This window comes from Cololabis saira, chromosome 7, assembly GCF_033807715.1.
Source record: "Cololabis saira isolate AMF1-May2022 chromosome 7, fColSai1.1, whole genome shotgun sequence".
In the NCBI taxonomy this organism is placed as follows: Eukaryota; Metazoa; Chordata; class Actinopteri; order Beloniformes; family Belonidae; genus Cololabis; species Cololabis saira.
The window spans coordinates 46,870,161-46,885,056 of NC_084593.1; the positions used below are offsets into that span (position 1 = coordinate 46,870,161).

Below are 14,896 nucleotides of genomic sequence, written 5' to 3' on the forward strand. Positions count from 1 at the left end.
GAAGAAGATGCAGAAGAAGATGGAGTTATTTGGAGGTGGATGACTCGCTGTGGCGACCCCTGCAGGGAACAACTGAAGGAAAAGAGGATAAGAATCATGGTAACTGCGACAACACTGGGGTAACGCCATGTTACCATGGTAACTGTGGAGAAAGCTGTGTAACTAAGGTAACTGGCCTCATACCATGCCAGCAATAGTGTAACCACAGAGATAACCGTGAAACCCTCCAGACCAGACGGGGACAACACCTCATGAGAAAGTTAACAACGCTCTGCTACAGCAGGCTAGTCCACCAGTTCATCAGTGATGATGATCAGCAGCACCTCGGTGGATGAAGTGAGGGGGTGCCCTATGGAGCTAGAACAGTCTCATAATTCACAAATGCACAGGACAAGTTTTACAAATGCACAGACCGATTTGCAAATACACACACCGTTTCACACGTGCACAGGACAAGTTTTACAAATGCACAGACCGATTTGCAAATACACACACCGTTTCACACGTGCACAGGACAAGTTTTACAAATGCACGGACCGATTTGCAAATACACACACAGTTTCACAAATGCACAGAACAATTCACACGTGCGTAGGACAAGATATACAAATGTATTTTTGATTCACACATAAATATAACCTGATTTACACATGTTTTTTTGTCTGTGAGCTGCGCTGGATTTGTGTGTGAGTTTTGAGACTCCCCTGACGTGACTCGATGCACAAATAGGTTTTTTTTAACACGGAAGGATCTGCAACCAATCAGATGTCTTCCTTTGTTCCAGCCAATCATAAGAGCAGACCTACGTGGGGGACGATTTACTCTAAACCAATCAGATTAAAGGGGCGGATACACCTGCTGTTTGAACTGCGTTCGCGTCGTTCACATAGAAAAGTGATTAATATTTGGAGTTGGTGGAGTAAAGACAGCAACAGAAGATAAAAGATAAATAAAGGATGAAGAGGAGATCACTGCTCTGATTTTCTTGTGATCTCGGTAAAGAAAACAGCGCGATCAGAGATGGCTTGTCGGGCTGTTCAACCAGAGCCGTCGGGAGACTGGAGAGCTCCAAGTCCTGCCGATGCAGCAACTGATGATGAGAAACAGCGGAGATATTTCTGTATTTGAACTACAGGTGTCTTTCAGGAGAACGATGTTATGATGTGACATCGCCACCACACAGAGACAAACATGTGTCAGAACAGCGGTGGCAGATCAACACATTCCCGGTGCAGAGTCATCATGGGAAGATGCAGCCGTGATGATGCTGGTCGGGGTTTAGTCCACCGATCATCAAACATCTGAGCTGGATACAGAGGTTCTTCGGTTATCAGTCGACTGATACCGACTTTGCTCCAGATATTTCAGTAAATTAATCTCCTGACATGCGCTGCTGCTCCACCTGGCGCTGCAGCTCGTCCCCGTCAGGCAGCGCAGCCAGCTCTCTGCTGCGTCTGTCTGGTTCTGAGCTGAATCAGCGGGACAGTAATACTTCGTGAAACCAAACAGAGCAAATATATAAAAATCTCCACTGTTTCTCATCATCAGTTGCTGCATCGGCAGGACTAAGAGCTCTCCCGACGGCTCTGGTTGAACAGCCCGACAAACCATCTCCAATCGCGCTGTTTTATTTACCGGGATCAAAGAAAAGCAGCAGTGATCTCCTCTCCATCCTGTTTATTTCTATTTTATCTCCTTTAACTGTTTATTTATCTTTACTTAAATAAATATTATTAAATATAATAATATTAAATATTAATCACTTTTCTAAGTGAACGCAGTTCAAACAGCAGGTGTATCCGCCCCTTTAATCTGATTGGTTGCAGATCCTTCCGTGTTAAAAAAAACCTATTTGTGCATCGAGTCACGTCAGGGGAGTCTCAAAACTCACACACAAATCCAGCGCAACTCACAGACAAAAAAACATGTGTAAATCAGGTTATATTTGTGTGTGCATCAAAAATACATTTGTATATCTTGTCCTACGCACGTGTGAATTGTTCTGTGCATTTGTGAAACTGTGTGTGTATTTGCAAATCGTTCTGTGCATTTGTAAAACTTGTTCTGTGCACGTGTGAAACGGTGTGTGTATTTGCAAATCGGTCCGTGCATTTGTAAAACTTGTCCTGTGCATTTGTGAATTATGAGACTGTTCTAGCTCCATAGTGCCCTGGATTGCTCACAGTAATTTAGTCTTTATTCTTTTTTTGTGTAAATCAAATTTTCATTTCAAATCAGCCCATGTGAATATATGTGATGAATTTACAGACTGTGTTTAACGGGTGAGTACAAATGCAGCCATCAGCGGTTAACTGGCGTAAATGTGTAGTTTATGAGTGAACCAGCAGCAGGATGACAGTCTGCACAGGATGAAACTCTGGACAGGAAGTGTTGCACAAATACATTTAGACTGATTCAGTCAGACTCGGTGCAGTGTGACGGCGCCCTCTGGTGCCTGCTTTCCCCATACACCAGGTTCTTAAAGCAGCACTATGTAACTTTTCCACCTTAAAGGAGCTTGAGGCAGGATTTATGAAAAAAATTTGTATACGTTTTAAGTTTTCTAGTAATAATGTCAGATGAAGCGTTCCAAACCAAAAAGAATGAGCCCTCTAGTGCACAGGTGTCAAAGTGAATCCCAGAAGGGCCGATATCCTGCATGTTTTAAATGTTTCACTGCTTTAACACACCTGATTCTAATTAATGATCGTCACCAGCTTGTCATCAAAGTCTGGATAGTTCTGTTGATGACACAGTCACTTGTATCATGGTGCAATGAAGCAGGGAAACATCTAAAACCTGCAGGGACACCGGCCCTCCAGGACTGGAGTCCGACACCCCTGCTCTAGTGTATCTCTCCTTTGCCTTGAACAGGCTGTGTGCTGCAAAATGTGCTGCAATTCTGGCCCCGAATTTCCCGCGCTGTCCTGCGGATGTGACGTCACATGACGCTGCATGCACGTTCTCCCCGTTCTCCCGTGCCGGCTTCACTGTTGGCTGCAGTACCCCCGACCACCGTCGTGGTGAAGGGTGGCGCTAGAGAGTCTCATTTCTTAAAAGGAGCCTCATGCTCCTTTAATGTAATATTTCATCATCATCATTGTGATGGTACATCAACTTCCAACAGGTTTAATGAACCTCTGTCATGGTCTGAGGGGTCTGTATCTCCTTCACTGGACTATGTAACTTTGAGGAGCATGGTAGGAACCCTGCCACACTAAAAAACTACACATTTTTACGGCTTTGACTGCTTTACGGCATACGTCACTTCCCCCTCCTTCCCCATTCGTAGTGGATACAAAGCTGGGCGGGGCGTGGAGCGCAGAGCTCAGCAGAAGCTGGTGTCATGGCCCAAGCAGCGGAAAAACCCAAGAAAATAAAAGTTTTATTGGAGGAGGCGAAAAAAAAGAAAACGGCAGAGTAACAAGCTAGAAGTTGAAAGTTACATTGTGCTGCTTTAAGGTGTTCTCCAGTCTGAACTTCTGAAATCTGCTGAAAGGATTTCCAGGATTTCCAGCTGAAAGGAAACAGACTGTAGTCCATCAACCCCTCAAAGCTGCAGTACCACCTGTGACCACATGGGGGCAGATGCAGCTCCGTGTTGACTATACGTACTTACTTAGGCCCATTGCTCATGACTGAGCCCAGGCCGTCCACGACAGTCCGCCATCACTTTGTCCTGGGCGGATCTTGCTGCTCCAGACTTTTATCTGGACGGCCTCTCTTCCTCTTCCCTTGTGATTCTAAGTCAGAGTCTGTGTTGTGATGCTGGATACTGGATCCTGAGGGTGTAGGGCTGACACCTTCAGAAATAGAAATAAGGGACGCCCTGATTTCAGCAGCGCAGGAGCCAAAGAAAGCCCCAAAACTTGCATAGAAATGTGTTTATTTTATATGAAAAAACTAAATGCTTTGATTTAAAGTTTAAAGTGCTTTAATAGCATTGAACTTGCAGGACTGTACAGACAGACAACGATATAGTAACTGAAATAGCCTCCTATGCTATTATATTATGTTATAATTATGCTATATATGTATGTCCACATCAGACCAGATGTAGAATATACATACAGGTGAAGAATATGGTGTAAAAGTTGATTTATTTCAATAATTCAACTAGAATATGGTGTAAAAGTTCATTTATTTCAATAATTCAACTAGAATATGGTGTAAAGGTTAATTTATTATTATTATTTAATAATTCAACTTAAAAGGTGAAACTAATATATTACCTAGTGTTATTACATGCAAAGCAAGATATGTTAAACCTTTGTTATAATATGATGATGGAATTGTTTATTGATTTCATAAGATATTCTCCAATTTATTTTTTATTTGGGGTTTTCATAAACTGTGAGCCATAATCACCAAAATCATAACAAATAAAGGTTTGAAATATTTCACTTTGAATTTAGTGGGGAAATAATATATTTGTTTCACCTTTAGTTACATTTATTACGAATGACGTTTTGCAATATATTCAAATTTTCCGACCTTCACCTGTATATTATTACATCAATAAATAAGAGCTTAATATATGTCCGTATTGGTTCAATACGGAACTCAACTTTTAATTCCCAATTCCCAAGCCCTACCTGGAGGTGAAGCCTGAGTCCTCCCCGCTGTCTGGCACACACACATATACACAGGTAAAAGCCAGTAAATTCGAATATTTTGAAAAACTTGATTTATTTCAGTAATTGCAGTCAAAAGGTGTAACTTGTACATTATATGTATTCATTGCACACAGACTGATGTATTCAAATGTTTATTTCATTTAATTTTGATGATTAGAAGTGGCAACAAATGAAAATCCAAAATTCTGTGTGTCACAAAATTAGAATATTACTTAAGGCAAATACAAAAAAGGGATTTTTAGAAATGTTGGCCAACTGAAAAGTATGAAATGAAAAATATGAGCATGTACAATACTCAATACTTGGTTGGAGCTCCTTTTGCCTCGATTACTGCATTAATGCGGCGTGGCGTGGAGTCGATGAGTTTCTGGCACTGCTCAGGTGTTATGAGAGCCCAGGTTGCTCTGATAGTGGCCTTCAACTCTTCTGCGTTTTTGGGTCTGGCATTCTGCATCTTCCTTTTCACAATACCCCACAGATTTTCTATGGGGCTTAGGTCAGGGGAGTTGGCTGGCCAATTTAGAACAGAAATACCATGGTCCGTAAACCAGGCACGGGTAGATTTTGCGCTGTGTGCAGGCGCCACGTCCTGTTGGAACTTGAAATCTCCATCTCCATAGAGCAGGTCAGCAGCAGGAAGCATGAAGTGCTCTAAAACTTGCTGGTAGACTGCTGCGTTGACCCTGGATCTCAGGAAACAGAGTGGACCGACACCAGCAGATGACATGGCACCCCAAACCATCACTGATGGTGGAAACTTTACACTAGACTTCAGGCAACGTGGATCCTGTGCCTCTCCTGTCCTCCTCCAGACTCTGGGACCTCCATTTCCAAAGGAAATGCTAAATTTGCTTTCGTCAGAAAACATGACTTTGGACCACTCAGCAGCAGTCCAGCTCTGTTTTTCCCTTAGCCCAGGTGAGACGCTTTTTGCGCTGTTTCTTGGTCAACAGTGGCTTGACACGAGGTTGAAAGCCACGTCTTTCAAGCGTCTCTTGGTGGTGGATCTTGAAGCACTGACTCCAGCAGCTGTCCACTCCTTGTGAATCTCCCCCGGCGACCGAGAGAGAACCAGAACCGGAAATGCGTTGCTACCAAGCGAACCAATCACAGCCCTCTCGGTCTGCGTTGGGTCGTAGTTCCATTTTTTGGGAGGTGCAGGTCAGGCTACGGCGTAGCTACGGAGAGACTCCCGCGTAGCCACGTACCCTACGGCGTAGGTTTAACGCAGAACCAGAATTCAGCCTTTAGATGTTCAGATGTTTTTCCACATGATAAATGCAGGTCTTGCTTTGCCAATCCAGTGGATATTTAAAGCTTACAGAAGGCTGCATTTAACTGCTGCTATGTCATTCCTGCAGTATTTCTGCAGGTGTTTTGGTCACTGCTATTATTTGTAATATATTATATTATTTGTAATCAGCACAAATTATCTGTCCCCATATGATAAAATCCACCATCCCCCCTGATTTCTTTTTACAACTCGAGTACTGGTTCTATTCAACATTATTATTGCTCTTCTCTCAGGTAAAATGCAGACGTATCATAGGAACCTTCCTCCTGTACCACAGTGTTCTGATTGTGATGGAGAACAGTTGTCAGAAAGGTTCTGATAGTTGTAGCATGTAGAGGTAAAGGCCAGGCCAGCGGAGCTGCTGCTCGGCTCAGCAGAGCCTCCGTTCCTCCGGACGTCACAGCGCCGCCCGCTTGTTCTGGACTTCCTGTATGGTCAGTCCTCAGTGTTTGGGTCTGATTATGTACAGGAACAGGACTGTCTCAGAAAATTAGAATATTGTGATTTTCTGTAATGCAATTACAAAAACAAAAATGTCATACATTCTGGATTCATTACAAATCAACTGAAATATTGCAAGCCTTTTATTATTTTAATATTGCTGATCATGGTTTACAGCTTAAGAAAAATCAAATATCCTTTCTCAAAAAATTAGAATATTCTGGGAATCTTAATCTTAAACTGTAAACCATAATCAGCAATATTAAAATAATAAAAGGCTTGCAATATTTCAGTTGATTTGTAATGAATCCAGAATGTATGACATTTTATTTTTTTTTTTTTATTTATTTTTTTTTAAAATTGCATTACAGAAAATAAAGAACTTTGTCACAATATTCTAATTTTCTGAGACAGTCCTGTATATGCTGCTTTATGACATCTTAGTGTAATGTGTCTGGAAGATAAATCTTTTACTTACCATTTAAGAGCTTTTGAGGTCAACAAATCTTTATTTTTCTCAGATTCAGCCGTCTAATGATTTCACCCCCAACTATGGTGTGATAATTCAAACGAAGCCTCAGCTTGAGCGCTGAGCTCTTAAACTAACTAACTTCGCGGCTTATTTGAATCCAGGGAGAAAACGCAAGTTTATTTTTTCATCATTTTACTTTCAGGTTGTGAAACAGCTTCCTTCTTTCACATAAACACCTGGAAACATCTGTAACCTCTGTACAACTGCACACACACACACACACACACACACACACACACACACACACACACACACACACACACACACACACACACACACACACACACACACACACACACACACACACACACACACACACACACACACACACACACACACACACACACATCACAGCTGTATCACAGCCAAAATCTACTGTGAAAAAGTTCACACTTCCCCCCAGGTCCGTGTTCCTGCAGCAGATCCTCTTCAGACTCAGTCAGGAATGTTGAGGAAGCTGGACCTTCATCGTTGAACCGTCCACACAAGTCTCTCCAGCTCTGTCCATGCCGGCCGTCGCCCACACATGGACCAGGAATCTCCTGAGAGGATTGAGAAGGAGAAAGCAGCTCTGCTCCTGGACATCACTGCAGCGTTCCAGGATCCTGTTGGAGGTTCTGTTGGGGTTGGGAGGAGTTCTGTTGGGGCCAGAGTGAGTTCTGGAGGTTCAACGTCCCTGTTTGAGCGAGCTGACCAAGCGTGTCCTGATGCTGGACGGGGTCAGATGTAGTCGTCGTCCACCGGCTCCCCCGGCGTGTCACAGTGGTGCAGGAAGAGGACGGCCACTCTCTGGAACACTCCTCGTTTGCTCTGCCGGTACTCGGAGATCTCCTCCCCGATGGTCTCCATGCAGATGTCTGCAGACAGCTGGCCCTTCCGGCGGGGGGCGTAGATGGTGGCTGGGCGGGCACAGAGACAGAGACAGCTGCAGGTGTTACCATCGTCACATCACATCTAGACACCGGTGTGAGGGGTTTATGGATGTACTCACTGCTCTCATCGTCCTCAAAGTCACAGCGGGCGTAGCTGTTGGGCTCGGCTGCTCTCAGCGTCCTGAGCCAGGGGAAGTCCGTCACCATGCTGTAGGGGGCGCCGTCCACCACCCCTGGACACAACAACACCGTCAACAACACCAGCAACAACACCGTCAACAACACCAGCAACAACACCGTCAACAACACCAGCAACAACACCGTCAACTACACCAGCAACAACACCAGCAACAACACCAGCAACAACACCAGCAACAACACCAGCAACAACACCAGCAACTAAAGGGTTGGACATGATTCACACAACCATCAGCCCTTGATGAGTGTTCTGCTTTAACCAGAATAACCAGGTATATTCAGTCTTACTCAGATGTTTTAATCACCTAGTGGTTCAAATGTTTTCATGCAGAGGTGTTAAATACTCTTTTAAAGCCAAGATAAAGCTGTATTTACAATGAAGCGACAAGGCTCAATGTTGGGAACAGCTGTTAACGTGCGACGCTGGGGCGGGAGGTTAAGTACAATGTTAAGTACAATGTTGGGGTAAAATGCTGGGAAATAACATCCAGGTAGAATGTTGGGGTAAAACATCCAGGTATAACTGTAGTTTCTTCTGCTGGCCCCCGTTTTTTTTCCTCTCTTTTGTCCATGGTGCAGCATCCTCTGCTGGTGGTGAAGAGCATCTCTGAATGCACAACACCGGATCCTGCAGCGTGGGAGTGAGAGGGGCAGGGTAACGGCCCGGTCAGGCGGGGGAAAGATTTGTCCCTCAAGACTCCTCTCCCTGGCCCTGCCCCTTCTCAACCTTTCCCCGACCCTGCACCTAACCTGGGACTTGATGATTGGGCCGGAGCTTCTGTGGTCCCCACCCCCGGTCATCCCGTTGCTGCTTCCACCTGCCTGCTGTGCTGTTGATGTCCCCGACCCCCCAGTCTGGCCTTCGGTAGGAGGGTCCCCCCTTATGATCCAGGTCCTGGTCCAGGTTTCTACCCCCTTATGATCCAGGTCCTGGTCCAGGTTTCTACCCCCTTATGATCCAGGTCCTGGTCCAGGTTTCTTCCTCCTAAAGGGGAGTTTTTCCTTGCCACTGTTTGGCTTAAGGCTTTTCTCCCACTAGGGGAGTTTTTACCTGCCATTGTTTATGTAATAATTGCTCGGGGGTTTATGTTCATGTTCATGTTCTGGATCTCTGGAAAGCGTCTAGAGACAACTTTGTTGTATTAGATGCTATACAAATAAAATTGAATTAATGTGAGGTATAATATCCAGGTATAATGCTGGGGTTTAACGTTGGGGAAGGTTAGTTAATGTGATAAAGGTGACATCATGTGTTACCCTCCAGCGTGTAGATGTCCCGCCCCCAGGGGTAGCTGGGATACTTCTTTAAATCCTCCTCTGTCCTCGTGGCTTCTGGGAAGAACTCGTACTTGATCAGCTCCCTGAGGAGACGAACACAGAGACACATCAGTTCTCAGCTCTGGCTCATCCACTCTGACTGGAATCTGAACTCACGGCTCAACACGAACAAGAAAACAACACGTTCACACAGGACGACTTCTAAAAAAACCTTTTACACATTATTGAACATTTCAGGGCTTTTGTTTTGACAGTCTAGCCCACAGGAACTTCACCCTCTGCACTTTCAGGACATATTGCGATATGATGAATGATACACTCAACCATCAGGTCAGGAAACTCAAAATCAACATGCAACACTGTCATGATGTTTACTCAAGATTAACTCAGACACAATCTGATCTAATCGTGATCTAATCACCATTGATCTGGTCGCCATCTTTGATCATCTGATACTTTCATGATAAGAAAATATAATATATTATTTTGAAAGTGAACTCTAAAATCACCAATAAGTCACACTGCAAAAACTCAAAATCTTACCAGGAATATTTGTCTTATTTCTAGTTAAAATGTCTCATTTTTAGTAAAAAAAATCTCATTACACTTAAAACAAGAGTCCTTACCAGAAAGATCACTTGTTATTTGACAATTTTCACCTGTTTCAAGTAAATGTTTACTTGAAATAGGTAGAAAAATCTGATTTATCTTCTCATTAAAAGCAAAAAAAAATCTTGTTCCACTGGCAGACTTTTCTACTTATTTTAAGTGGAAAATCTACTTGAAACTTGAAAATTGTTGTTTTTTCCAGAGATGAGTCTTGTTTTAAGTGTAATGGGATTTTTTGACTAAAAATTAGACATTTTAACTAGAAATAGGACCAATATTCCTGGTAAGATTTGGAGTTTTTGCAGTGCAGACTCTTGCCTCTGCTGGAACAGCGGAGCCACTTACTGGCTGATGTTGGCCACCGTGTCCATCCAGCTGCGAATGCGAACCTTGTTGCGTATATTTGGAGGGTTGCTGAACTCGTGCACGATGGCGATGTGATACGGGTACGGTCCCTGGAAGAGCTGGCGCTCCAACGCCACCGAGTCGATCTGTGGAGAGGACGGAGAGAGACGGAGCTTTCAGAGCAGCACCTGGACGGCTGCGCTCACGTGCTTGCATTTCATTTGATTTATTTATTCACACACACACGTGAATTGGTCTCCTGGAGAATATAAAGCTTATGGTAGGAGCCAATGAACATATACAGTAGACAGGAATACATACATGCACTTAATACACACTTAGAATAAACTACCACTTACATTAAAACATACCACATTATAAACACTTAACCCTTGTGCTGTCTTCAGGTCAAGGAAGGAGGAAGGGAAGAAGGGAGGAAAGAAGGAAGTAAGGAAGGAAGGAAGGAAGAAAAGAAAGAAGGAAGGGAGGAAGAAGGATGGAAGGAAGGGTGAAATGAAGGAAGGCAGGAAGGAAGAAAAGAAGGAAGGCAGGAAAGAAGGAAGGGAGGGAGAAAACAAGGAAAGAAGGAAGGAAGGGAGAAAAGAGGAAGGGGGAAGGAAGGAGAGAGCAGGAGGAAAGAAGGAACAGAAGAATTAGGTAATTTTTACCCAAAGACAGTACAAGGGTTAATATGAAACACACACACACACACACACATATATATATATATATATATATATATATATATATATATATATATATATATATATATATATATATATATATATATATATGAGCTTAACAATTGATTCTTTAACTGCCGTTTGAATATGGTGACTTTTTAAGCTCATCATTCAACTCGTTCCAGATCTGTTTCCCTGACACACAACACTCGTACTTGTTCCCACAAGTTTACGTTGTTTCCCTATACCAGTGTTTCTCAATCCTGGTCTGGCTCTGGTCCAGCTCTGTTGATGACACAGGCACTTTAATCACGGTGTTCTGAAGCAGGGTAGCATCTAAAACATGCAGGACAGGGGTGCCTCGAGGACCAGGGTTGAGAAACACTGCCCTATAATAAGGTGTTTATGTCTCGTATTACGGGAGTGCTGGGGAACAACGGAGATTGGGATGAGTTTAGTTAATCTGGGATTCAAACCTGAATCCCGCATTATGGGAGTAGTTATATTCTTTAAGGCGAAGAATACCATAGTGGGCAAACAGGTGGGAGCAGGTGAATTTAATTCAGTCCAGGAGATGGCACGCATCATTTTTTTCTGTAAAACTTCTAATTTTTTTAGATGACTGGGATACGTATTACACCAAATAATATTACAGTGGTGTAGGTAGTTTAATCCTGACAGAGACCAACCTGGTGCATGGGCCTCATGTAGATGATGCGGTTCCTCTCAGGAGGCATCCTCAGAATCTGGTCCAGGACCTGCTCCATGTCCAGCTTCTTACACTGAGCGTAGTCGAATCTGTTCACGATGGGGGCCTTATCGATCTGCTGGTGCTTCAGGACCCGACACCGGGTCGCTGCAGGACAGGACAAAACCACACAGAGATGAAGAACAGAAGGGACAGGAAAAGTGAACATGGTGTGAAGCTGAAGCTGACCGTGAATGAACATCATCTTGGGACAGTCCTTGAGAACCAGGTCAGTGATCCCACAGTTGGTCAGAGTGATGCCCACCAGGTTTTTACTCTTCAGAACCAGAACCTGTAAGCAGAAGTAAAGAGAGAGCTTAGCAGAGGCAGCGTTGCTGTGATTGGTTCGTTGAGCAGGGCGGGGTGTCACCTGCACGTGGTCGTCCTCCGTGACCGGGTCTGACGTGCTGGTCGACTTGTCACTCATTCGTTTCCTCTTGACGGTGACGGGAGGTCTGGTTCTGGAAAGATCTGCACAGAGAGAACAGCAAACATGACTGGCACACATCCCTGTCCACCACCACCACTAGGCTTGGGCGGTAACTTTGATACAGTCAAACTTCCTCCACATTCTACCCCAGTATACGGTATTACCGTGACTCATTAATAATGATGTGGTATTACCAAACTGTTGGCTTGAGCCTTCACCATTCAGAAACTGAATACCAAACACTATTACTGAACAATAACAACATAACATGCTTAATATTAACAACAAATGCAGCTTAGAAAAAAAGTGCAAATACAACAGTCGCGCACAAATCAATTAAGATCATGTGGGCGCTGACAGGATTTGGCAGGCGCACTTCACATTACCGTAAAGCCTGATTTATGGTTCCGCGTTAAATTGACGGCGTACACTACGGCGTAGGCTCTGCGTTGGTGTAACGCAGAACCTTAAATGAGGGTTTACTCCTAGTATAGACCGTTTAAAAGTACACCTGCCGCTGCCGCGGGTGGTTTTTGCACGAGGTTTATTCCCAGAGACATGTTTCTTCGTGGGGGTTGGGGTGGCGTCTCTGTTTTTTCGTGGGGGTTGGGGTGGCGTCTCTGTTTTTTCGTGGGGGTTGGGGTGGCGTCTCTGTTTTTTCGTGGGGGTTGGGGTGGCGTCTCTGTTTTTTCGTGGGGGTTGGGGTGGCGTCTCTGTTTTTTCGTGGGGGTTGGGGTGGCGTCTCTGTTTTTTCGTGGGGGTTGGGGTGGCGTCTCTGTTTCTTCGTGGGGGTTGGGGTTGTGCCTCTGTTTTTTCGTGGGGGTTGGGGTGGCGTCTCCGTTTTTTCGTGGGGGTTGGGGTGGTGTCTCCGTTTTTTCGTGGGGGTTGGGGTGGTGCCTCCGTTTCTTCGTGGGGGTTGGGGTTGTGCCTCTGTTTCTTCGTGGGGGTTGGGGTTGTGCCTCTGTTTCTTCGTGGGGGTTGGGGTTGTGCCTCTGTTTCTTCGTGGGGGTTGGGGTTGTGCCTCTGTTTCTTCGTGGGGGTTGGGGTTGTGTCTCGGTTTTTTCGTGGGGGTTGGGGTTGTGTCTGTTTCTTCGTGGGGCTTGGGGTTGTGTCTGTTTCTTCGTGGGGCTTGGGGTTGTGTCTGTTTTTTCGTGGGGGTTGGGGTTGTGCCTCTGTTTTTTCGTGGGGGTTGGGGTTGTGCCTCTGTTTCTTCGTGGGGGTTGGGGTTGTGCCTCTGTTTTTTCGTGGGGGTTGGGGTTGTGCCTCTGTTTCTTCGTGGGGGTTGGGGTTGTGCCTCTGTTTTTTCGTGGGGGTTGGGGTTGTGCCTCTGTTTCTTCGTGGGGGTTGGGGTTGTGTCTCTGTTTTTTCGTGGGGGTTGGGGTTGTGTCTCTGTTTTTTCGTGGGGGTTGGGGTTGTGTGTCTGTTTCTTCGTGGGGGTTGGGGTTGTGTCTGTTTCTTCGTGGGGGTTGGGGTTGTGTCTGTTTCTTCGTGGGGCTTGGGGTTGTGTCTGTTTTTTCGTGGGGGTTGGGGTTGTGCCTCTGTTTTTTCGTGGGGGTTGGGGTTGTGCCTCTGTTTCTTCGTGGGGGTTGGGGTTGTGCCTCTGTTTTTTCGTGGGGGTTGGGGTTGTGCCTCTGTTTCTTCGTGGGGGTTGGGGTTGTGTCTGTTTTTTCGTGGGGGTTGGGGTTGTGCCTCTGTTTTTTCGTGGGGGTTGGGGTTGTGTCTCTGTTTTTTCGTGGGGGTTGGGGTTGTGCCTCTGTTTTTTCGTGGGGGTTGGGGTTGTGTCTCTGTTTTTTCGTGGGGGTTGGGGTTGTGCCTCTGTTTTTTCGTGGGGGTTGGGGTTGTGTCTGTTTTTTCGTGGGGGTTGGGGTTGTGCCTCTGTTTTTTCGTGGGGGTTGGGGTTGTGTCTCTGTTTTTTCGTGGGGGTTGGGGTTGTGTCTCTGTTTTTTCGTGGGGGTTGGGGTTGTGCCTCTGTTTTTTCGTGGGGGTTGGGGCTGTGCCTCTGTTTCTTCGTGGGGGTTGGGGTTGTGTCTGTTTTTTCGTGGGGGTTGGGGTTGTGCCTCTGTTTTTTCGTGGGGGTTGGGGCTGTGCCTCTGTTTTTTCGTGGGGGTTGGGGTTGTGTCTCTGTCTCTTGGATTCTGATTCCACTGCTGCTGGTGTCGCCCCTCTAAGCTCACGATCTCAGCCTGGAATTCAGCCTTGATTTCAGCCAGTGCGTTATCAAGTGCGCATTAATTTGCGCACTGAATCAGATTCATACTTGGCCTCTAGCTTTTTTAGAATTGCAGTTTTTATTGACTTTGTTAGTTCGAGGTCGTTTTCTTTTTTGATACCAATCAGTCGGTGCGCGGCCTGCCATCTTTCTCCCCCTCTCTCTCCCAGTGCGCCACGTAATGACATCACGTTCATAAACTTTATGGAAAGTCTCAAAATGTAGGCTAAAACATTTAAACTATTTAAGTAAAACTGAAAATTCAACCACACATAAGTGCTACTGAACTTAGAATCAGTTTTAGGCATTAAATGACTTTTATTTTTACTCTTATTGCATTTTTAGTCCATTGCATTTTTTCACGACGGTATTGAAAATGATACCGCTGCTATTTTTAGACACCGACAGCATACCGTATTACCGTAATACCGCCCAAGCCTAACCACCATCCAGGTTCAAACCCCCCACCAGAAACGGAACCAGAAGCAGCACAACACTGGACCGTATCAGATCAATCTTGGAACCAGGTCCAGTCCTCTCACAGTAACTGCTTCCAGAACCTGTCATGATATTATATTATAGTCTAATTTATCCATACTTCACATATTGCAACATTGTTT

General features: G+C 45.0%; 1 protein-coding gene across 2 annotated transcripts in view; it reads right to left on the reverse strand.

Moving 5' to 3' along the window:
* Nucleotides 1–6,872: 6,872 nt before the first annotated feature.
* Nucleotides 6,873–14,896, reverse strand: part of fbxo38 (F-box protein 38) — a 32,805-nt gene continuing 24,781 nt past the window's right edge. The window contains exons 14-20 of one of the 2 annotated variants that reach the window (XM_061725980.1): nucleotides 12,008–12,108; nucleotides 11,827–11,929; nucleotides 11,579–11,745; nucleotides 10,207–10,352; nucleotides 9,232–9,335; nucleotides 7,896–8,009; nucleotides 6,873–7,803 (exon numbers count right to left, since the gene is read on the reverse strand). In XM_061725980.1, coding sequence (XP_061581964.1) covers nucleotides 7,625–7,803; nucleotides 7,896–8,009; nucleotides 9,232–9,335; nucleotides 10,207–10,352; nucleotides 11,579–11,745; nucleotides 11,827–11,929; nucleotides 12,008–12,108 — 914 coding nt within the window. In that variant the 3' untranslated portion in view covers nucleotides 6,873–7,624. The remainder of the gene's footprint in view (nucleotides 7,804–7,895; nucleotides 8,010–9,231; nucleotides 9,336–10,206; nucleotides 10,353–11,578; nucleotides 11,746–11,826; nucleotides 11,930–12,007; nucleotides 12,109–14,896) is intronic. The other variant, XM_061725979.1, reaches the window with a different exon arrangement.